At 38.7% G+C, this 23771-nt stretch overlaps 1 protein-coding gene across 2 annotated transcripts; it reads left to right on the top strand.

The window, feature by feature from the left end:
• Positions 1 to 1475: 1475 nt before the first annotated feature.
• Positions 1476 to 23741, top strand: stk24b (serine/threonine kinase 24b; the record flags this gene model as incomplete). 2 transcript variants are annotated; one of them, XM_079627246.1, is made up of 11 exons in its annotated part: positions 1476 to 2198; positions 6795 to 7025; positions 12303 to 12359; positions 12542 to 12650; positions 17497 to 17654; positions 17834 to 18019; positions 18232 to 18377; positions 19388 to 19505; positions 19592 to 19654; positions 21330 to 21475; positions 22812 to 23741. In XM_079627246.1, exons 1-11 carry the CDS (start codon positions 2157 to 2159, stop codon positions 22849 to 22851), a joined length of 1296 nt encoding a protein of 431 aa, XP_079483372.1. In that variant the 5' UTR covers positions 1476 to 2156. The 2 variants fall into 2 exon arrangements, with proteins under 2 accessions (XP_079483372.1, XP_079483373.1); XM_079627247.1 differs by lacking the exon at positions 22812 to 23741 and having other exon boundaries at positions 1515 to 2198; positions 21330 to 21479.
• Between the last annotated feature and the right edge of the window lie 30 nt (positions 23742 to 23771).

Below are 23771 nucleotides of genomic sequence, written 5' to 3'. Positions count from 1 at the left end.
CTCTGATGCCCATTCTGATGTCTGCATCCCTGCTGTGAAAGAGTTTCAAATTGAACTGTATACATGTCCCTAATCTAATAGAGACATGATCAGGATAAATGCAGCCATTCTTTTTAAATGGACACAATCACTGTCACACATAGACGGGGTGAATCTTTTTTCATGTTTCTGAGTTCATGGTTGAAACTGAGGACGAAAGAGAGAGAGGGGGGGATATCGTTTTGCTCAGGCCCAAGAGTAGATAAGCAGCACCCAGGGAATTGGTCTGTAAACATTGCCAGTGATTGACACGACACCCCAGCCTGTGGGAAACTTTACATTTTATCATCGGTCTGTAAAACTGCATTTTACAGATCCATATACTGCTTTAGCGGTGTGTGCGGGAGGTATATGGGTCGAGGGTGATGCACTTGAAGCCTGTTTTGATCGGTCCTCACTAAATATCCACCCAATTTCCACAGGTCCGAGGGAGCTTTGAAGAAAATTGAGCAGATTTGTGATGAAGAGCCCCTCTGGAGGAATTTGAGAGTGTTTGAGGATTAGGAGGTTTTTATTCTCAGCATAAGGCCCGGTTGAAGAATATCTGATGCCTCAGGAGGTGAAGCTCAGCCGAGCATTCCAGTAAATAGAGATTCTGGAGATAAAGAGTTGAACTGACAAGCTTATGGACTCGGACAAAGTGAGCTGGCATACAGTTGAGCTTTTATGCAAAGCAAATAATATTCTGAAATTAGGGAGGAAAGGAAAGTTTACGGCCTCTCACGTGTTAATGCAGAATCAGTCATAGAATCGAACCGTAAAAGAGCAAAGTCTGTTCACAATGAGGAATGCACACGTATGACTATTTGAAGAAAAAAAAATGTCATTATGATTTCAATGGTTTTATAGTTTGTGTCTTTGGCCTCAATGATGAGCTCAAAATAATCACAGCTACTATGTGGAGATACCGGTGGCCATTTAAAATTAAGCCTCGGTCGACATCTAGTGGTAATAGAGATAGTTGCACCTTTAATTTTCTGCTGTGACCAAAAGGTGTCGCTAGATGGCAATGTGAAGCTGGCAAAAAAGAACAATATTTTCTGATTCTTCAGAATCAGAGTACCAACAGTCTTTTTGAGCAATGTTGAATAATAGGCCTATAATTTGATTTTTCAAAAAACTAAATTAGATTTAAAGGAAAATAGCCTAAATAAAATGTTAATCAATAGATTTGCATTGAAACCAATGCATAATCACAACAACACTAAAAAATAAAATAAAAAATACATACAGACAGCAGTAAAAAAGGATAAAATATTTTTTAAAGTAGAAAACAAGATGAATGGGTGTGGGGGGGGGGGGGGGGGGGAGCGAACCTTCCTGACAATAATCTAAAGGAAAAACAAAAACAAGGAATGTATGGGTATGAATTTCAATACAGTGTTGATTGCATGCACTCTTTGCCATAGGATTGTAGTTATAAACTCCTCCCCTTTGTTGCCGGGGGCGGGGCCTCACGCGGCCGGGTCCGCCCTGATGTCCAGATGACAGCACGGACAAGATGGCGGCCAGCTGGGAAGTGAAGTGAGGATGTCAACATCATTTCTTCAGGTCAAACCAGTCGGGATTTTCACCACCCATCCCCTCGATCACTCAGCGATATAGTTCATGTTCCGTGCATCTGTTTTAGGAGCCGAAACCGGGGCATTTTTACGCAAACGCGCGCATGTTTTTGCGCTATGTTTTGGAAATCCGTTTGCGCAAAGAGGACCATCAACTCTTGACGAGCGTTCTGGCCTGCATGAACCTCCAAAACCCACTCCAGGAGGCATCACAAGAACGTTTCAATATCACATCGGCCGCCACATCGACTGAAAGTTCCGGATCAGTCCGATCAACGCTGGTCCGTTTGGTGTTTGCGGTGATTTCCGCGATGAAGAGCAGCAGTTCTCATTAAAGCTGCGGAAGTGGAGGAGAGGTTTTCACGCCAGTCATCTTTCAAATGCACTTTCTGTCCACCCGTGGATGCTCTTTACTCCATTACCCAGCTCTTAAATATCTAAGACCGCATTAAAACTCTGGCGAACGGGGTCCAGGGGTGCATTAGCAGTATTTTGTCCGGAAACAGTGTTTTTTTTGTTGACTTGTTGGCCAGTTTTAGTGGTTAAAGTGACGCCATGGCTCATTCTCCAGTGCAGGGCAGTCTGCCTGGGATGCAGGTAAGATACACACAGCATTCTTTATAGTCTTTAGGACATATTAAGGGTTTTAAACCACACTTTGCCCCTCACTTTTATCGGAGTAAGAGTTTCTATTCGCTGATAAGTTGCTGAAGAACAAAAATCTGACTGCCTCTTTGTCTAATGTGCTAATAGTGTTGAGCCTAAACTTGTGTTATGCAATGTGTGTGTGTTTTCTATGAATGATGTGGTCTCATTGATTTGTGCATGCAAGATTAGGTGATAGGCTGGCCAGGCCACTCCTGTAGTAGTTCAGATGTTTTCAGTCAATGCCAGAGTTCCCCAAATGTGATCATCAATGAGGGAGAGGGACCCCATCCTAAAATGTAAAAGGCATAATCAAATCGATTAATCGCGTTTAACAAAAGTTGGTTTATATAATGGATAGGTGTGTACATTTATTTATATATATATACACACACACACACACACACATCTATATATATTATGTTAGACGTGATTAATCTGTTTGAGAGCACTATAGGCCTATGTATATATCATATACGGATGCTGTACTGTTATTATTTATATTTAACACCCTTGGTGTTTAAAAACCCCTGTAGTAGTTGACTGGAGGTGGCCTGATTAGGTTTGGTTTACTATATTTCAGATATTTATGGAAAGCACAACAACTGTGATGCTTAACAGAAGAGGCTTTAAGTCCTTCATCAACTAAGCTTGCCTTGGATGACAACAATTTAGAAAGCATCTCCATTAAATATTAAAATGTTGATGCTCTAGTCATCTAGAGAGCATTAGCACCACCACAACCTTTCTGGGACATCCTTTATGAAACTGAATTGAACCAAGATCATAGGCCTATATGAAGTGGGACAGTGAAGAACCCTTATTTCAGAGTCATTCTGTTCTTCTGAACACAAAGATCGCCCCAAAAAAAGAAGGAAAACGTGAAGTGGAAGGGTAGAAACAAAAGGAAAGAGGGCGATGAGGGATGGAGAGATGTCTCCAGAGAGTAGGCTAACCATCATAACTGGGTCACTTGGTTGGTTCTCTATTCATGCTGGGCCATATGACTGGTCTGCCCTCAGGACGGGAGCGCAATCTGCCATCCCAAGTATAGTTGGAATGGCTTATCGTTCATTTAGGTTGAGGATGCAAGAAGCCATTGTTGCCTGAGAACCTCCTTCTTTTTAAGGAGACCCTCCAAAGAGAGTCAGTTTGTTGTGAATAGGAAACCTTAAATTTTGTAGGAGGTCACAGACTGCCACAGGGAGGGCAACAACTCAACAAATCTGAAAGCATAGTGATGGAATAGGCGTTCATTATCTAGTATTTCCTAATGGGTCACAGAGGAATTGTGGTGGTCATCCATTAGGACGATTTCTGACTCCTGCATGCTCTCACCTGACAGTAACACACCTCATATGGAGTTTCCAGCTCCCTAAAACACAAACACAGATGGGAGCCAAGGGATGACGTGGCCTTCTAAAAGAATTTGCTGGCTGTTACACCTGTCAGCGTGCATCGGGATCAGGATTACGGAGATCAGCTGGGAGTGTAGGCGAGCAATCAGCATTAGGGCTGAATCAGGGAGCAAAGCCTTCATCATCTCCATGATGGGATGTGTAGATGACAGCTAATGAATCTCTGAGTGATGCATTAAAGGGCTCCTCTGTGGGTGTGTGTGCGCTTTGTGGAAAGATGTGCGAAAATGATCTGTGTCTGAGAAAATCAATTTGTGTGTGTGTCCAAGGTTTTTGTTCATAGGATGGCATCACTAGTTGACCGAGCACAGATTGGCAATCGTTCTCCAAGATGCTTGTCAAAATGCGTTGTTTATCGCAGGGACTACTGTTCACTGGCCTCTTCTTCTGTCTTTCATTGTGCTGGAATTGGTTGATCTGTGTTGTATAAAACAGTGGTTCTCAGCTGGTGTGTTGCAGCAGGTTTGTTCTGATAGGTTCAAACGCTGACAAATGTGTATGAAAAACAGAAAGTCATGTGCCCAATTAAAATCTGTGGCATTTTGTTGTAAATTCCCTTGGTAGAGTCTAGCCAAATTAGGTAGATGCGAACATGGACAGGTTGTCAACGTTTTTTTAAAGAAGTCTATGCTCTCCAAGACTGCGTTTATTTGTTAAAAGATACAGTAAAAACTGTAATGTTGTAAAATATTATTGCAATTTTTAATAACCGTTTTCAGTTTTAATATATATTAAAATTTAATTTATTCCTGTAATGGCAAAGCTGAATTTTCAGCAGTACTCCAGTCTTCAGTGTCATCATCCTTCAGAAATAATTATAATATGCTGATTTGATGCTCAAGAAACACTTCTTATTATCATCAATGTTGACAACAGTTGTGCTGCTTAATATTTTTGTGGAAATAAATCGTGATATAAACTGTATATATTTTTGTATATATTCTTTGATGAATAGAAAGCTCAAAAGAACAGCATTTATTTTTAAATAATATATTTTGTAACATCATAAATGTCTTTATTGTAACCTTTGATCAATTTAATATGCCCTTGCTGAACAAAAGTATTAATGTCTTTCCAAAAAATCACACGCTTTTGAATGATGAATGTGGATTTAATAATAATAAATAACCATAGAATTTCAAGATATATTTAGAAACGGAATTGTCAATGTATCTACACAACTTATGTTGTGTTGATAATTTGACATATTATTGGGAATTATTCTATTTAATGTTTGATTTTAAGGATATTATTTGGTATTGTATTGGGTCAAGATGTAAAATTTGTTCCTGTAGCGAAACCACTTACGGTAATCTAATTTAAACCAATGTTGAATTGGAAAATGAAATGAAATGGAAAACGCATCTTCAGTCACTTTAAACCTTTGCTAGAGGTAGTCAGTGCTTTCAGCCTTCTATCACATCATGGTAAAGATTTCCCTAAACAGATTTCCTTGATAATTCACGGTACCCTGAGGTATGAGGCATTAGAATAATGTCCTTTAGGCTGTGGGCACAATCTGCTCCCTTTCATCTTGAATGTTTGGAGCACTAATGCTGTGGAAGATCGGCTCTGTCGTCATCCATTTAACTGGATTTCACACTTTTATGAGGTCCCCATGAAATCCTGCCTGCGTGTACCTCCCGCAGCGCCTCTGATACAGCGCTGGACAAGCTGTTCTGCTGTTGTGTTCTGTGGCGTTCGGTAGGTTTAGAGCTTATGTTAGCGAAAAAGATTTGGAGGATTTTAAGGTCGTGAATTTTTGCGAGCTCAGAGGATGTGCACGGCAGCAGTTCAGGATTGTCTTAAATTCAGGTCACATCGACGGATAGTCTAGCATGGTTTATTTTGTTTTGCATTTGAATGATCTTGATGAAACTGTGGTGGTGTTTGGAACACGTTTTGGAGGCTTAAGTTAGCGTGCAAGAGTTGAACTCAAAACGGTCTGAGCTAAACAGGGTTCCTCTGCTAGTGCTGTTGTTATTTATTCAAGTGCTGCTGAGTTTAACCACAGTGGACTCTGGAGCGAGCTGCCTAATGCTAATAATGTCGCCGCTGTTTGTAGCTCTCTCTGTGTTTCCTTTAAGAAGGCCTCAGGGGTCTGAGATGTTCAGGGTCATGGCTGAGACCTCAGGGAACTTTGGTCCCAACCAGATGTGCTTTAGTTCTCAAACATACTCCGGTCTTGCTTCATAGCATTTCAAAGTCAAACCAAACTCTGTGTTAAGAGCCCATATTAAAGGGTTAGTTCACCCAAAAATGGAAATTCTGTCATTAATTACTCACCCTCATGTCGTTCCAAACCTGTAAGACTTTCGTTCATCTTTGGAACTCAGATGAAGATCTTTTTGATGAAATCTGAGAGGTTTCTGACCCCCCGATAGACAGCTACACAACTGACACTTTGAGCAGTTTAGTCCAAATTTTCTGAAGGGACTCCATCATCGCTTTATATGATGAACAGATTGAGTTTAGGCTTTATTCACATATAAACATTGATCAACTCACACATCAGTTGTGGTAAATAGAAGATCCAGCATGTTCGCTTGACGTGTGAGAACCAATGAAGTTCATTCTCGCGTGTTACGCAGCTCGTAAGCTTCAGCAAGAGGTTTCTCGTGCGTCAAGCAGGTTCGGTTGAGCTTTTGTTTATGTTCGCTGATCAATGTTTATATGTGAATGAAAGCCTAAATTCAGTCTGTTCTTCATATAAAGCGATCAAGTCTATGGAGGGACAGAAAGCTCTCAGATTTCATTAAAAATATCTTTATTTGTGTTCCGAAGATGAATGAAAGTCTTACGGGTTTGAAACGATATGTGGGTGAGTAATTTAAGACAATTAAAATTTTTGGGTGAACTATCCCTTTAAGACGCTCAGAAGTCGCATTGCAGTATGTTTAACCATTACCATTTCAGTGATTCATTGAGATAATTTTAGGTAATGATTGTCCTCTTGTTACTTGGATTGGTGCAGAATAGAAAACACTACCTACTTTAATAATTTAAAAGTAGTGTGTCCTCTTTATGTAATTTTGTCTCTTACTAGGCCCAAGACTCTTTTCTGTGTGGAATTCTTACCCTTAAACATCTGCATTAGGCAAAACAAAGTCTTTGTTCCTTTTCATTACAGAATTTAAAAGCAGATCCTGAGGAGTTGTTCACCAAGCTTGAGAGAATCGGTAAGGGTTCGTTCGGAGAGGTGTTCAAGGGCATCGACAATCGCACGCAGAAAGTGGTGGCCATCAAGATCATCGATCTGGAAGAGGCTGAAGATGAGATCGAAGACATTCAGCAGGAAATCACAGTGTTGAGCCAGTGCGACAGTCCCTTTGTCACCAAATACTACGGTTCCTACTTAAAGGTGAGTAGCCCTGCATATGCGACAAGACGCTCTGAGGTCATGCCATATGACTTCAGGAACCATGATGAAACGGCTCAAAGCCAGGCACAGTGAAATCTTCTGCATTAACTGAATTCTACTTGGTCTGGACCACAGGGCTTTTTTCAGGTCTCAAGCCTTATGTCTTTGAAAACAATTAACAGCTCTGTTCGCCAAAGTAGAATTATAGGGTTAGTTCACTAAAAATTAAAAATTCTGTAAACTCGCCCTCATGTCTTTCCAAACCCATAAGTCTTTTGTTCATCTTTAAAACGCAAATTAAGATATTTTTAATGAAACCGGAGAGAATGAATGTTCCACCAATAGTTACCGCTTCATAAAGTTCATAAAGACATCGTAAAAGAAATCCATGTGAATCAAGCAGTTTAATCCAAGTCTTCTGGGGAGACACGATCGCTTTATGATGAACAGATTTAAATTAGGCTTTTATTCACATATAAACATTGATCAACTGACATAAATAGAGCACATCAAATATGGTTGACGCAAGCTTGATGCAAGACATATCGCCAGGCAAGTATGGTTGAGCTGCTCTTTAACATGTACGATGTGAGAGCGCAATTGATGACAGAATTGTTATTTTTGGGTCAACTGTTCAGCTTTTACCTGTGATGTCAAAGCCCCATTACTTTATAAGAAAACGAGGCTACGTCATACTCAAGTAGTCATTTTAATATTCTAATTCGGTACTTTAGAACTTACGTACTCATTATCTCACCACAGTTGAAAACAGCTGTGCTACTTAATGAAGTGTGGAATTTGCAACACAATGTCTTTTTTTTCTGTTGCTGAAGTGATGCCAGTACACTGACATTTCCATAGTCCAATTTTGGCTTCAAAGAAACGGCTTCCTCTGGAAACTCATCAGTCTATTGTTCTTTTGAGAGATGAAGGCTATTCCATCTGTGAGTGTAGAATACCGTCTTGAATCAAGACCGCATACTGGATTTAAACAGCACAGAGAGAAGTGGACGGCCCAGATGCACGGCAGCAAGAGGACAACAGTGTGTCTAGTTTGAGAAACAGACACCCCTCAGGTCCTCAACTGGCAGCTTTGTTCAGTAGTGTATGCCAAACACCAGTTTCATCTGAAACGGTGAAAAGCAGACTGGGTTGTGGGCCTTGTTGGCAGAGCTTCAAAGAAAAAGCTTCATCTGAAATTAGCGAATTAGAAAAAGTGGTAGAATGAGCAACTTGGAGACAGGGCAGTAAATGATTAGACAAGAGTGTTATGGATGGCTGAATCTAGGTTTAAAGTAAAAGGAACAATTTGACAGTAAGATCTGTGAGAAGCTCTAGATCTAAAAAAAAAGGTCAGTTTATTAAGAAACTCGCGCCCCAGGGTCTGCACCGCTGTCATTGTTCTCTCTAATGTTATGAATAAAAGTATCAGTTTCTTAAAAAAAAAACTTTCTTATTTTCAATATTTTCAATTATATATTTGATGTAAGCTGAGCATCTATTACCTCTTTTTTACAAATGACCTATATTACATTTATTCAAGTTACTTTACTTCCTGAACAAGTGCACCTGAAATTAGTCTTTCACATTAATGCGAATCGCGCCACAGTTCAATGCAACCGAACTCAGACCACCTCCTACAGGTAGTCTCGGGGTCGGTACCCCGGTCCTCATGACAGCTTTTACATTACCAAATTTTCATGTGAACCAACCGTGTTCATTTGGGGTTTGAGCTCAACTCTACTGGACAGTGGCCCTCCAGGGGACATCCCTGGCCTAAGTGGCCTAAGTGCCCTAACTCACTCAATGAACTGGCAGATATCATTACTTTCAGTGACGTTCGTCTTTTTAATAAAGTTTTGTGTATTTGGCCCAGGTATAGTTCGCTGAGTTTTCGCGCACCGTTTGGCTCATACACCCTACACAGTCGACCCTTCTAAACGAGTGTTCAGTACGACGCAAACATGCGCTGATGTCAATGCATAAGTCCGCACAGACACACATCATTTGTCATGAACGTTTAGGGCTTAAAGGTTCATAAGTTATTTAAATTTCTTTACCTACATGTTTATATTACAACGTGTAGTAAAAAGCATTTTTGGAACCATATTACTACTGCTAGTTTGAAAAAATGCCAACTCTTTATGAAGAATGATGCACAATGTTTGTAAAGTCTTTAGGTTTGGTTTTATTAGTTCATGTTCAAATTTATGAGAAGCTGATGACATTTTGTTCCACAGTGTACCTTGGTAGTTGACTAAATCTGAGAAAAAAAGAAAAAAAAATAGATTGCAGCTCTCTTTTGATAGGATTGAGCTTGGCAAATGTTGAATGTAAAGCTGTTAGAAAGTAATAACCATCATTCCACATTTCTGTGCACATTTTCTCGGTTGATGTAGAATTGAGGCAGATCAATATGACACCGCTCACACAGATGACCTTAGTTATTACTATTTGGCGTGCTGTCAGACGGCAGTCCACTTCCCACTGTGAAGTGTAAAACTAACTTGTGTGGGTGTACTTTAAATCAGCCTTGCAACCATTTCAGGCTTTGTCTCGCTCTCGCTCTCTCTCTCCTCAAGCACCGCATGCTCTATTATGTTCATAATCTTTGATGCCCCATTTATAGCTGTGATTGTCAACATTAAACTTGTTCGTCACATTCAAGTGCTTTGTTGTCGGAAAGAACACAATCGTGTAGGACACCAGGTTTATTCTTGCTTATTAATTGGGAACATTTTATTAAAGCCAAAATGATATTTAGCATCCCTTTCATTGACAAACTTAAGCCCCTTTCACACAGAGATTCCAGAAAATACACGGATAATGTGACCCGGCATTTGGCCCGATCGTTTGATTTTAGTTCATTTACACTGCCAGTGATTTTCCAGGATCTGTTCACACACATCCCGGTAAGATCCCGTAAAGACACGTGACGTCAGGTTGAGACGTGTAACGTACGCGTCGAAAACATGTACACTAACCGCATCGCGTACCGTTCCACAAAGCTGGCGAACGCTCTCAGCTTCGGCGCGGATAGTAAGGAGCTCCTGGTCTCTGCTTCGTTCCAGTTTGCAGACATTTTTTTCGTTCTTTCTTTGTTGATGACGAACACAAACTTTCTAGAGTCGCGCGATGGTACATGCGTCATCACTACGACACCCCCCCCTTACGGCATTGATCCTGGCTTTTGTTCACACAGGGCGCATTCTGGTACTGATCCCGGCAATGGTACTAGGTCCCTAACCCGGGATTGATGCCGGCATCGTGTTGGGCACTCTGGCAATTTCCCGGGATCAATGCGCTGTGTGAAAGGGCCTATATAAACATTTACCACGCTATCTATAGTCAGCTTGCTGACAATTCTGGAATTACGGTCAAATACAGGCTATTTTCACTGTGTAAAACATGCAATACGCTGCAAATGATTATTAAAATTTGTGAATATGCACAACTTTTACGACAAGACAAGGTGATGTAGCTGTTGTGGGAAAAAACTAATAAAGAATACCAAATCACAGCAGCAATGGTTCTCCCCTCCCCCCTGTTTAAAGTTTGTGGCCTGCCCATCTCATTATCCCAGAGCTTCCCAGTGGTATATACGACTTGAGAGGGCGTTCATGTTAAAATTTTAACTGGGAAAGTTGTATTTACGATTATTCCGATAGCTCGTGAAGGCAGCATTAGCCCCAGTGCCACAAATGGAAGACAAAAATATGGGCGTTCACTTCATGAACAAGTTAAAAGGAACAGGGAAGTGCTTTAAAGTCACACTTCTTTCTGTTGTGCGTTTAAAGCCGTTAGCCTAAGAGAGAGAGAAACACCGACAGCAGCTGTAATTTCGGCTTGAGGGAATATACAACATGTATTTTTGGAAGAAAGAAACAGCCCGTAGTATCAGTTATTACTTTGAAGATCTGTAACGATGAACAGGAAGTGAAATAACTGGTTCAAGCATGGCCCTGTGTTTAAATAACTATATTTTAAACCAGATTGGTACATTTTTCCTGCCTGTACAAAACTCACTGTTAATAAAGTCTCACAGTGTTTGGTAGTCCATTGCTAAGTTGTTTTCTGAGTGGTTTAGGATGTTACCAAGGTATCCTGGGTGATTTCTTAGATGTTTTGTGTGGTTGCTAGGTGTATTTTTACTGTCCCATGTGAAAACAGCCCATTCTCAAGACTTTTTGTCACCTAAAAGTTTTTGTCACCTAAAAGTGCGTTGCGAAATCGGCTGTGAGGAAATCTTTCGCCCTCACATTAAAATTCTAGATCTTGTTTCAATGTCAAGCTACTGGATTTGACCATGAAATTTTGCAGCACTTTAAAACTTCCTGTTCAAATAGCTAGTTTGTGGCTAGAGATATGGTTTTATGCTGTTGTTTTTGCACATCCACATATTGTAACAAGCCATCATAGAACTAAGTATGATCAAAACGTTTAAAAGCCTGATTGTTCAGAGTAAGTGAGGAAAAAATGGATTTCAAGCTACCTTCAAAGATGATGTACAGTATATGGCTTGGATCCCTCATTAACCGCAAGATTATGAGATTTGTTGCTCTTTTTTTTTTTTTTTTTTTCACCTAGTGAAAATCATTAGACGGGTCACTTGGATAAGTGACAGCACTTCTTTCCTCAACAGTGCTTGCAAAATATGCACCAAATTTAGCATGTACCAAAAAAAAAAAGAATTCTCAATAAGATATTTGTGCACTTAAGCACTGGCATGGTGAGCCAAAAATTAGTGCACTGATGACTGTCAATTATTTCTGGTGCAAAAATACCTGAGAGAGAGACACAAGCACATTTGCCACAGAAAGATGAAAGAACACACAGAACTTTGTAGCTGTGCTGAACCATTAGGTGCAAGAAATTAATAGTACACTTTTAAGAGGCGCTCTGCGTGCTTCTTCATTTTCAGTGTCCACACACACACACACACACACACACACACACACACACACACACACACACACACACACACACACACACACACACACACACACACACACAGGCTCATGCTCTCTCACTCTTTAAGCTCATCATGTGAGGTGGGAGGTATGTAACCCAATTTTCACTCTTCCCTCTCTCTCAGTCTAGCTAATCCCAAATTAAAGGAGAGATTAGGATTACACATCTACCCTCTCACTAGCAAATGCCCAGACTCCTCTGGAAAAGTTGTTGTTGTTGTTGTTTGTTTGGGAGTTGATGGATTTTTCTCGCCTTTCGGTGGCCAATTTCACTAATTACTCTCTCCATCTCTTTCTCTTGCTGTAGGACACAAAATTATGGATCATTATGGAGTATTTAGGCGGTGGATCTGCCCTGGATTTGGTATGATATAGGACTTTTTTCCTTAAACCTAATAGAGCCTAATGCAACTTTGTTTTATAACGTCTTATCCTTGATTTTCCACTTATACGTGTCCACTTGAAGTCTTAAACATATATACACCCATGTTTTTTTGTTGTTGTCATGATGGACTAGGCTTGTGTTTGATCATTCTTCTCTTTCAGCTGGAGCCTGGTGCCCTGGACGAAACGCAGATCGCCACCATCCTGAGAGAGATCTTGAAAGGCCTGGAGTATCTACACTCTGAGAAGAAGATCCACAGAGACATCAAAGGTATGGATGTAAGAATCGAGGTCATCTTGACCTTAGACGGCATGGCCATCTTATGCATATTACACAGAAAAATGAAAGAGCGGGGCAAAATTTCAAGTTGCAACTTCAAGATACACTGTAAATGAAACTGTCCTGGTGGACTGATAAAAATAAAGTACCAAGTTTCTTTACTAAACAAATCTGTAAATATTTTTTCTGGGTTTATAAGGTACACCGCATAGTTATTAGCAAGTACATTATCATAATTTTACAGCTTCATGTTTACGGAAGTTGTCTGTTTTTTGCATATTGTTGCAGTCAAAAACACGAATATTCAGTCCAGTATTTGTATTTGTGATTTTGTCTGTTTAGACTAATGCATGAAAAGCGGCAGATGGTCTAAATAAAAATGCAAGTTCATTATTCAACAGTAGGTGGCGCTTATGGGAAAGTAGAAATATAGCGAATATCCCTTTTAGTCCGGTACACAAGGCACTGCCAAACTTCCTGTTTCTGACACCCGCTTGTCACAGAGAAGAAAGGAAGTCAAACAGTGTTTACTTGTTTTTAGGGCTGCAACTAACGATTATTTTAATAATCGATTAATCTGTCGATTATTTTTTCGATTAATCGATTAATCGGATAAAAATAAAATAAAAAAAAGCATTCATTCCCAACAACCCTTTATTCAAAAACAGAACTGACAGTGCAAATTCACAGTGCAAAAAAATCTTCAGAAAGTGCACAAACGGGTCGCTCCTTGATAGGGATGCACCGATACCATTTTTTCAGAACCGATCCGATCCGATACCAAAAATTCTGAGTATCGACCGATACCAATACCAATCCGATAAAAAAAAAGACCATAAATGCTATTATAAACTAGAATAGTGGATAATTAAGCATACAATTTAGTTTAGAAAAATCACAAGTGCACAATAATTGTATTAAATCTGAACATGAAAAAACATTTAGTGAGGAACAAATATTAGAATAAGTGTAACACTAAATTTGGTAAAACGTTACACATTGCTCTTTGTATTGTTGTAAAATACATTCATGAAAAACAAGATAACACAAATAAAAAAGATTCATTATTTTATAGCCTACTATAAAATTGAGACATGTTTTAAATGTATAGCACATCGGTTTAATGAGGCAGCAACATGATAGTACAGAACTAGAAAGGCTATTAATAATCGTTCATTGCGTCACTGTATTATGATATGAAAGGCCCCAATACAGTGCGGCACAAAGCGCTTATGCGCATCCCGAGCGCAGAATGATGCGCTTGAAGCAACACGAGTCACAGCGCGCAGCGCGTCGAGTCCGCATTGAAAAGTTCAAATCACAAAGGAAAGACATATTGATGCGTAGTGTATTATACAGTATCTATCTATCTATGCAACAGTTTATTGAGCATTTTCTTTTAACAGTTTTAAATGTCAGTTACTGTGCGCGTGAAGAACAGTTATAGTGCTCTGACTCTACTGCAGTGTTGTGAGAGACACCCGGTAGAAAGCAGTTAAGGTACAGCAATAAAGTCCAGCAAGATAAAGTTGTTTAATGCAAAACCATAGACCTTTATCTACAGATCAAGTATAATTATAGTAACATTGAATCATCTTGGAGAGAGTTGTTCATCGTGTTGTTGACTCGTCGTACCGAACGCGACGCGCTGTTTGATGCTGGATGGAGAATGACTGACAGCCGCAGCGGAGGGAAAAGTGTACGTGATCTTGAATTTAATGACTTAAATATTAATTTCTATCTCACATTATACTATATAATGGCTTCAGAACACATATAATATAGTGCACGACAACTTTGATGCTTTATAATGTTTTTGTCCCTTTTGTGGGGCTTACAATAGCACAGAATATTCATGGGTTTCAGTCACGTGACTTTTTTGTTGTGGCCGCCATCTTTAGGACCTTTGAGTTAAATTGAGTAGTATCTCCCTGGTGATTGGAAAGATGTCGCACACTAAAATAGCACACCTCACTGCAGACGATAAGCAACGGTACTTAAATCAAATAGATACTTTAGGTATAGATCCTTATTTACTGCCAAACGAACTGCTGACTCCATTAAAGTCTTGTAAAAACTTGCCAGATTTGACGTTTGCTGATATTTATGGTGCGATCTGTGAAAAAAACAGAGGGGGGGATGTTTTGAAACATTTTTATTCATAAAAATAAATCATGAGAACATGAACTTCATCACTGCATGTGCAGGAATTGTAAAATCTTTTTTAATAACTCATGAAGTAGCCTAACGCAATATTTTTACTCTAATAGCTTATCTTTCCCCACACATAACTGTGATCATGCAATAACGTTAACTTTACATCGCGATGATTAGCTACAGTGAAATGATAGAAAATACCTTATCTGTGTTAGCAATTCGCGTCTAAACGCGTCTTTACATTATATATGAAGTGCAGCGCGACAGAAGTGTAGCACGGACAAGTGGATCACCGCCGTGAGTAATCATTTTAAAATAAAATTGACTAATCAAACCACGGATCCGTGATAAGTTTTGTGATCCGTCTCGCCACTAGTGTAGTAGCACTCTGATCACTTTGAGGGGACGATAAATTTATCCCCACCGGGGATAAAAATAATTAAACAGGCAGGGATACATTGACCAGAAAGGGGGAAATCCCACGCATCCCCCCCGGCAAATCGCACCCGGTTTATATCTACCTCGTCCACAATCCCTCTCCATACACCGGCGAAGCTCTCAAGGCATTTAAAAGCACTGAAGCCTACCTCTACTTCACTTCGGGATGGGTTAATGATCCCAAAATATATAATCTGGAGATGAAGAAAATGTTCTTGATAACAGGACGGGTGTTATTAACGTTACTCAAGTAATCGCTGCATTGCTGAACTGAATTGGTAATAATGTCGGTAAAGCACATCTCCTGTATTGTTAGGTTTGGACACCTTTATTTTCAATTCTCATTTATTTGTAAAGCGCTTTTCACAATATCGTTTCAAAGCAGCTTTACAGAAAATGCATGGGTCATTATTTTCATTAAGAACAAACTTTTTTTTTTAACTTACAACTTTAAAGATATGTTAATCCTCCAAAAAAAACATATTTTCCCACCTCAGGCACAAAATCCTTAATAATATTATCCTTTTTATTCAGGCAAGGGAGTCCCACCCCGTCACGGACAATATGAATGCCAGTAGAGTAGTAAAAAAAGATATTTATGCACGCAGTGATCCCTCTTTATAGCAGCAATCCATCTCTGACGACGCTCAGGGTTTTTGGGGATATTGTAAAACGTTAATTTCTCATTTCTTTGAGATTTGCTGTTATCGCAGCTTACAGCAGATAGACGGCATGTTTGGATTCGGTCCTACAAATGGCGGCCACACTGCTGTGTGACGTCACGTGAAACCCGTGAATAGGCTACACACTTTTTTTTTTTACATCTCCGTGTCGCGCGACACAACGAATCGATAATGAAATTCGTTGCCAACTATTTTAATAATCGATTTTTATCGATTTTATCGATTCGTTGTTGCAGCCCTACTTGTTTTTAAACTGCAGATTTTTTTTAATTTGCTATGGTGTTTATCAGACAAGGGAGTCAGTTCTGGATTCTTCCTCTGCTGTTCACTGTCGCTTGGCAGAATACTCTGTTCATGAGCACTAGCAATTTGTGGTTTTATGTAACAGCAGCATCTCTGGGCATGTGACAAATTACGAATCTCATTGGTTGGGCAGTTTTTTTTGCATTGCAATGGAAAGTATTAGAACGTCTCTCCGTTAAAAAAAAAGCCAGAAATGGTCACAATGACAACATGTGAATGTTTGCGTTGGTCTTGTTAACACAAGCTCATTCAAGCTCATTTGCACCCATGTCAACACCATTGCTGCTGAGTATTTTCTTCTTAACTGCAACCAAAGACAGTCTCAAAAACGCGGTTTGAAATCACTGGTGTTTCTGACGTCACAAACTACCTCGTAACCAATCATGTCAACGTGTGATCTCGCGTATACTAAATGAAGCAAGGGTGTAGAGTTACATTCAAGCTATTTTAAGGCATGAAGAATTTTTTTGCAAACGGAAAAAATGTTTACATGTGAATTTTTTTGGGTGATTTGTTGATCAAAGAAGAGTTTTAAGGGATACAATTATTGACTACAGGGGGACTTTAAATGTCTGAAGCACTTGTGCATATCAGAGATTTCCAAATGTCTTTGATCGCCCATATTTTTATTTACTAATAAATTTACTATTAAAATATTTAATTTTAAGATGACAGCATATAATTTTTTTTGGTAACACTTTATTTTACAGTGTCCTTGTTACATATGTTACATGTACTTACCATAGTAATAACCGTAAATTATGCATAATTACATGCAACTAACCCTCAACCAAATCCTAATCCTACCCTAACCCTATAGTAAGTACATGTAGTTGCTTAATATTACTTGGTACTAAAATATATAATTACACTGTAACAATGGCACCTTAAAATAACGTGTTAACCTTTTTTTTTTTTTTCACAAAACTATATGGCAATTTCTTTTTTTAACTTAAACTAGTGCTGGTAATAACATTTACATTTTTGAAATGGTAATATCAAATCTGGTCAGTGTGATTTTATTCCATTAATGTCTTGCACATTAATAGTATATTAAAATAATAATAAAAAGTCAAATAAATTAATCCTCTACAAATGCATTTTGTAATGCATTTCTCTGTATCTTCATGGACCCCCTAGCACCCCTTTGACCCCAGTTTGAACCCCTGACATAGATAACGTATCTCACTGTTTGTTGGTACACTCCCATTAGGCTAACACGCACTTTCCCTCCTTCCCTTCTTTGTTTCTTTCAGCTGCAAATGTATTGTTGTCGGAGCAAGGGGAGGTGAAGCTGGCAGATTTCGGTGTGGCCGGTCAGCTTACAGACACACAGATCAAGCGCAACACATTTGTGGGAACGCCCTTCTGGATGGCACCAGAGGTCATTAAACAGTCAGCCTATGACTCAAAGGTGAGGGTCGCTGTAGACGAGTCAATGGTGAATTGGTAGCTGGAAATCAGTCGTTGCCTCAGACGTCTGGTTCTGTATTTGGTGTTGATGTGCAATGTCTTGTTCGTTTTTTCCGCATGCTTCATTCTGAGATCACGTGGAAGGGGAACGGTCATGAAAACATTTTGCGTTTTTTCCAGGCTGATATTTGGTCGTTGGGCATCACCGCGATTGAGCTGGCTAAAGGAGAGCCGCCCCACTCCGATCTACACCCCATGAAGGTGCTGTTCCTCATTCCAAAGAACAACCCCCCTACACTGGAGGGCAACTACTGCAAACCTCTCAAAGAGTTTATCGAGGCCTGTCTAAACAAAGAGCCCAGTTTTGTGAGTATGATCATAGGGGATTCCCAGAGGTCATTTCCTCCTGTCTGGTTCACTGAACCTTCTGGCAAAACGGTTTATTCTATTTCTGCTAGTCAGGTCATGATCTTTTTTTTGTGGTTATCAAGTCATGTACTGTAATTGTACCTGCGTCAACATTGAAGTTTAATTTCAAAATCTCACTCTTTTTTGTTTTGTTTTTGTCTTCATCTCAGAGACCGACAGCCAAAGAGTTGCTGAAACACAAGCTAATCGTGCGCTACGCAAAGAAAACGTCCTATCTGACGGAGCTCATCGACAAATACAAGCGCTGGAAGGCCGAACAGTCCCGAGCAGAATCCAGCTCCGATGAGTCCGACTCGTACGACACTCAAATCACTACTAAAATGCTTTTCACAATATGCTTCAAAATTATTATTTTGTTAAATCATTTACTCACCCTCGTGTCTTTTCATAATGGTATGCATTTATTTATTTTGTGGAACATTGAAAATAAAATTTTATCCCAGTGACTTCCATTATATGGACAAAATATCCTCTTATGTTTCACAAAATAAAGAGAGTTTTGGAAGGAGATGATGGTGAGTAAAATTGACATTTCATCCAACCCAGAGTTAATTCAAATATAAAAAATATTCACATTCTGTTTCATGTCAGCATCTTCAGAAATGGTTAAAATGCTGAAGTGACAGAAACATGTTTTTACTTTTAATTTATTAAAGCTTATTCAAGGCAAACTGGTTGACCCGAGCAAATTTACATGTTCCACAGATGGTAAACAGGGTAACAATTTACTTGAAGCCGTTATGTATAATGCATTATATAGGTGTTTATGTACATTATAATGCATTATACTTTCATTGTGTTCAATGAATAGATGAGTATTATAATGTATTATAACTGTGGTTATAATGCATTGTATGGTCTAGCAAATAATTGTAAGGTGCATAATTAATGCATTAAAAATACTTTTATAATGCATTATATATAAAGTCTTTAAGTAAAGGGTAACTGAAAACGGATTAAAACAGGCAGCATGCTTGTTGCATGTCCAATCAATGTTTTTAACATAAAAGAATAAAAGTAAAAAAAATAAAATAAAAGAATGTTAACCCAACTTGGTGTAAAATTTGGAATCTTGACTAAGCATGGTTAGTTATTAGAAGTAGAAACCATGTGAAACACGGAAGAATAACTTCCACAATATAAACACATTAAATAGCTAACTGTAATCTAGACGATGTAGTTTTGCTCTCCTTCTTGTTTTTGGCCCTCTATTAAAATCTTAAGCCTTTCTTATGCATCCTATTTCATTTCCTTTTCTTTTATTCCTTTGAAATGAATCCCTCCTATTTTCTCTTTTCCGCTCAGAGAACCCGACGGCCAGGCGTCTGGTGGGAAGGACTTTGGCAGTGATGACTGGATCTTCACCATTCGAGAGAAAGACCCCAAAAAGCTGCTGAACGGAGCCAGTCTAACAGGAGAAGAGGTAGGAGACCGAGCTCAAGGCCACACCTGACTTGTGTTGAGTAAACGGTTCATCTCAGTGTGACATGATGTTTTATGCTTCAACAGGAACCCATCAAGAGGCCCCTGTCCCAAAGTCTGTCCACTGTCATCACTCCAGTCTTAACCGAGGTAGGAAGTGACATCACTGCCACAGTTGAACTGTCAATACCAATAGTGAGGTCACATATTGGCTATGGTGGCACTGGTCCAACCCTATTTGGGGTTGAAAACCATTTTTGGACACCAAAGTGTGTTTTTTTTCCTCTTGTGAAAGTTTCCTTATTCCTTATGTAGGCTCCCATTTCCCTATTTCACAAAGGTCCCCTCACTTTGATATTTATGGCTTCGCCACTGGTATGTAAAATATATCAGAATGAAGATTAAAAGTGTCCCTTGAATGCCTTATTATATCTTAAAAGCATATCTTGAAGGTGGCCGTCACTCCCTCAGGCCTCTTACTAATCAGTATGGAGCAATGAGGTATTTGAGGCGGAGAGCGGAAAATAGAGGGATGCTGGGAAAAAGCCCAGGGACAAGTGACTGCACACTAATTTGTTCCACCCTCTTCTTCGTTCAAGGACAAATCCTTCCATTTCCTGTCATTCTCTTCATAAGAGTGCAGTGCACTGTAGTCTTAACTGGACTCTTGACTCTGAGAAGATAGTCTTTAAAGTTGGCGATATTATGGGACATATCATGTGACTAGATGTCAAATGGTAAAGATATTTCTATATCACGGAATATGTGCAGCACAATTTAAAACGATCATCAAATTACTCCAAACTGCATTGCAAAGCTTTGCTGAATAAAGGAGCAGTTTGGTTTTTACTTAAGATTATTCAGTTACTAATATTACTTTATTATTTATTACAATATAATAAGCTTAACTAAATTAAACCCTTATATTAACTATAGTATTATAGGTAACAAAATAAGGTCTGACTCATTCGTTAATATTAGTTACTGCATTTACTATCATTAACTAACCATGAGCAATGGTTCATTGTTAGTTCATGTTCGCTCATGTCCATTAAATAATATGAACAGATACAAGATTTATAATATATTAGTAAATATTGATATATTAACACTGAAGTGTTAAATGTTTTAGTCTTTCTAAAACATTTATTAGTTCATGTTAACAAATGGAACTTTATTGTAAAGTGATACCGTATTACATTATTCAGTATCATGTTATAATATAAAATACTATTATAAGATTATCAGTAAAATTATATAATATTACATGATATTATATAATTACATATATAAAGGGTGAATTCAGGGTGATTGGGATATTTGATACATACTGTATATATGTATTCAGTTCACTTTATATAGTTGTGTGTGTGTATATATATATATATATATATATATATATATATATATATATATATATATATATATATATATATATATATATATTAGTATACCGGTATATGTATTTGCGTTATATAGTTAAGTATACTTAATAAAATAGTTTGCATTTGCAATTTGATGGGAATATTTTTTTTTTTTTTTTTACAAAGAAATATGTATTACTGTGGGATTTAATGTAATATGTAAAACAAAATTGGTTTGAATTTCCTGCAAAAACTACAATATTGTGATGTATACTGTTATCTAAAATGACTTGCACCTAGTTTTGTTGCCTAATGGTCAGTGATCTGAGCTTGTAAAAGTAAAGTTATGGGTTAAGCTCTCATTACTGCTGTCACTAGCAGTTTACTCCAAGAAAGCTGCTTGTATAATAAACGTGCTTTGGACAAGGCATCAGCTGCATGTGTAATGTGTGTGTCCTCAGCTGAAGGAAGGGGCAGGAGAGGCTGCAGCGGCGACGGTAAAGCCTGAAGTTCTGGAGCAGCTCGGGGAGGCCATCTTTCTCGCTGAGGAGGCTTATCCAGGGATCTCGGATGTCATGGTCGCCCAACTTGTGCAAAGGCTACAACGGTAAGGATTGCAATGCACACTTGTGACTCACATTTTTCCCAAGATAGGGTTTTGTTTTGTTAGACTTTCCAATTGTAATCATTTTAGTATAATTACAAATCACAATGACATGCTTCTACTCTAGAGCCAATGCAACCAAAAAATAATAATTTTTTAATTTATTCCTGTGATGGCAAAGCTGAATTTTCAGCATCACTCCAGTCTTCAGTGTCACATGATCCTTCAGAAATCAGTCGAATATATGCTGATTTGTTGTTCAAACATTTCTTCTTATCAATGTTGAAAACTGTGTGCTGTATAATATTTTTGTAGAAACATTGATTTGAACTTTGATGCATAATAAGGTCAAGAGAACAACATTTCTTTGAAATATCAAGCTTTTGTAACATTATAAGTAACATTATAAATTATAAGTTTGATTGCATCCTTGCTAACGTATTAATTTATTTAAACTCCAAACTTTATATATCATGTTTTGCTTTGTTTTGAAAACACATCAGCACTTCTAAGCCTTGGTTGCTTTCATGGACCGCGGAATATACCAAAAGAATGCAGGGGGGGGGCTAGAGAGGCATACCTCAAGTGGTTAACAGAACTTCGCACACTGGATTAGAAGTGTCACGTTTTTAAAACAAGATAAAATTATATTTGTCCCAAATCCATAATGTACATGCGTACATACTTCTGCTAATAGTATAACTATATTACATATATATTACGTATTCTTTTAACCTTAATTTATGATTTTGGATAATCTGGACAATTTTTTTTTTATATAACTTGAGATCACGGTTCTCCCACGATTCTGAAAACAAAACAGACGACTAAACAAAATAACATGCAATTTAGGTTCTGTCCAAATGTTCTATTTAGTAAAATTCAATTTAATATTATTATTTTTTTTAACAAATTCAAGCGTAACATTAGTTTCAAAGGTACTGGTAATTGACTAATTTTGATCACTACCGCAACGCATTTATATCCAAACTAAAAATAAATCTCCCAATACTTTGTGCTTCCATGACCACTGGTCTCTCTGGGTCAACGGCAGGTTTAAATATTCTGGTGAGATCCTAATTTCAAAGGTTTAATAGACACAGTGGAATCCTTTAGGAATAAGATGGCACGCGTGTTTGAATCGAGATTTTTATTTTTATGAATAACCGTGCATACGTATGCGCCTATAGCCTATGTATTTTTGTATGTCATATTTGTAACCTGGGTGCCCCCACCGCTTCCGCAATGCATGGTTACTTTGAACTAATGGCCAACTATAAAGCATCTATTGATCAACTTCATGCACAGATTTCTCAGCTTTCATTTTTCTTACATGCAGGTTTTCTAGGGAAAGAACATCATCCTCATCGCACCAGTGATTATTCCATTCGCCTGTCCGTCTCTCTTCAGTCCCGCCCCCCCCGGCATCAGCTCAGCGAATCCTGACACCAGCAGACTCTGTGACGTCTACCCTGGAGGACCAACTGTCCTTCACTAGCTTATCAACAGAACTTCTCAAACTCCTCAAGCTTCCCCTAGTTTCACTTTTCTTTTATAATCTCCTTGAACACTCTTTGGAGCGTGTGTGTGTGTGCGCGCGCGCGCGTGCGTGCGTGTATGTGTCATAGTGTGGTTGTAACGGAGGCTGCTTAAGCAACGGACAGAACGCAGATGTAACTTCTTTGGCTAAGTACAGAGTGAGATGGAGGCAGGTCGTTTTGCATTGTTGCACCCGAGCTTTTGGAAGAATGCATTAAGTGTATGCCATCACAGGGCGAGGAGACCGGTCTGTCACCGCCTCCTCCTCCTGAAACAAAATACAAGATAGTGTGTGCATGACTCAGAACAAAATGCATGTGTGAAGACGGATGTCTGTTGGTGTGTGTGTGCGCGCGTGCGCATCCGAGCCCTGACATGGAGATTGCAGTTCTCACGCTGAAATCTCAGGTAATCTGCGAACAAGCAGACCAGTCATCCAGGAAGACAGAGGGCGCTATGTTTGGATTTGTGTACAGATCTGTGTAAATAGTCTCAATTTTACAGACCTTTAAAAGAGATGATGGATTTTTGCAAATGAATCACTGTGTACAGATGGCCAAGAGCTTCTGTAGATATTGTTAGAAACGAAAGAAAGGTAAATATTTAAAAACAAAAAAATCAAGCTTCTGAAATGGCCATTACTGAAATGCCTTGCCTTTTTATCAAATGTACATTTTTGGGGGTGCTCTGTTAATTTTAATAAGAAATTAAAGGGTTTTACTCAAGATTTGAGATCCTACCAACTTTTTTTTTGTCTGTT

This window comes from Phoxinus phoxinus (genome assembly GCF_949152265.1).
Source record: "Phoxinus phoxinus genome assembly, chromosome: 11".
Lineage (NCBI taxonomy): Eukaryota > Metazoa > Chordata > Actinopteri > Cypriniformes > Leuciscidae > Phoxinus > Phoxinus phoxinus.
This window is presented reverse-complemented; position numbering and strand designations above follow the sequence as displayed.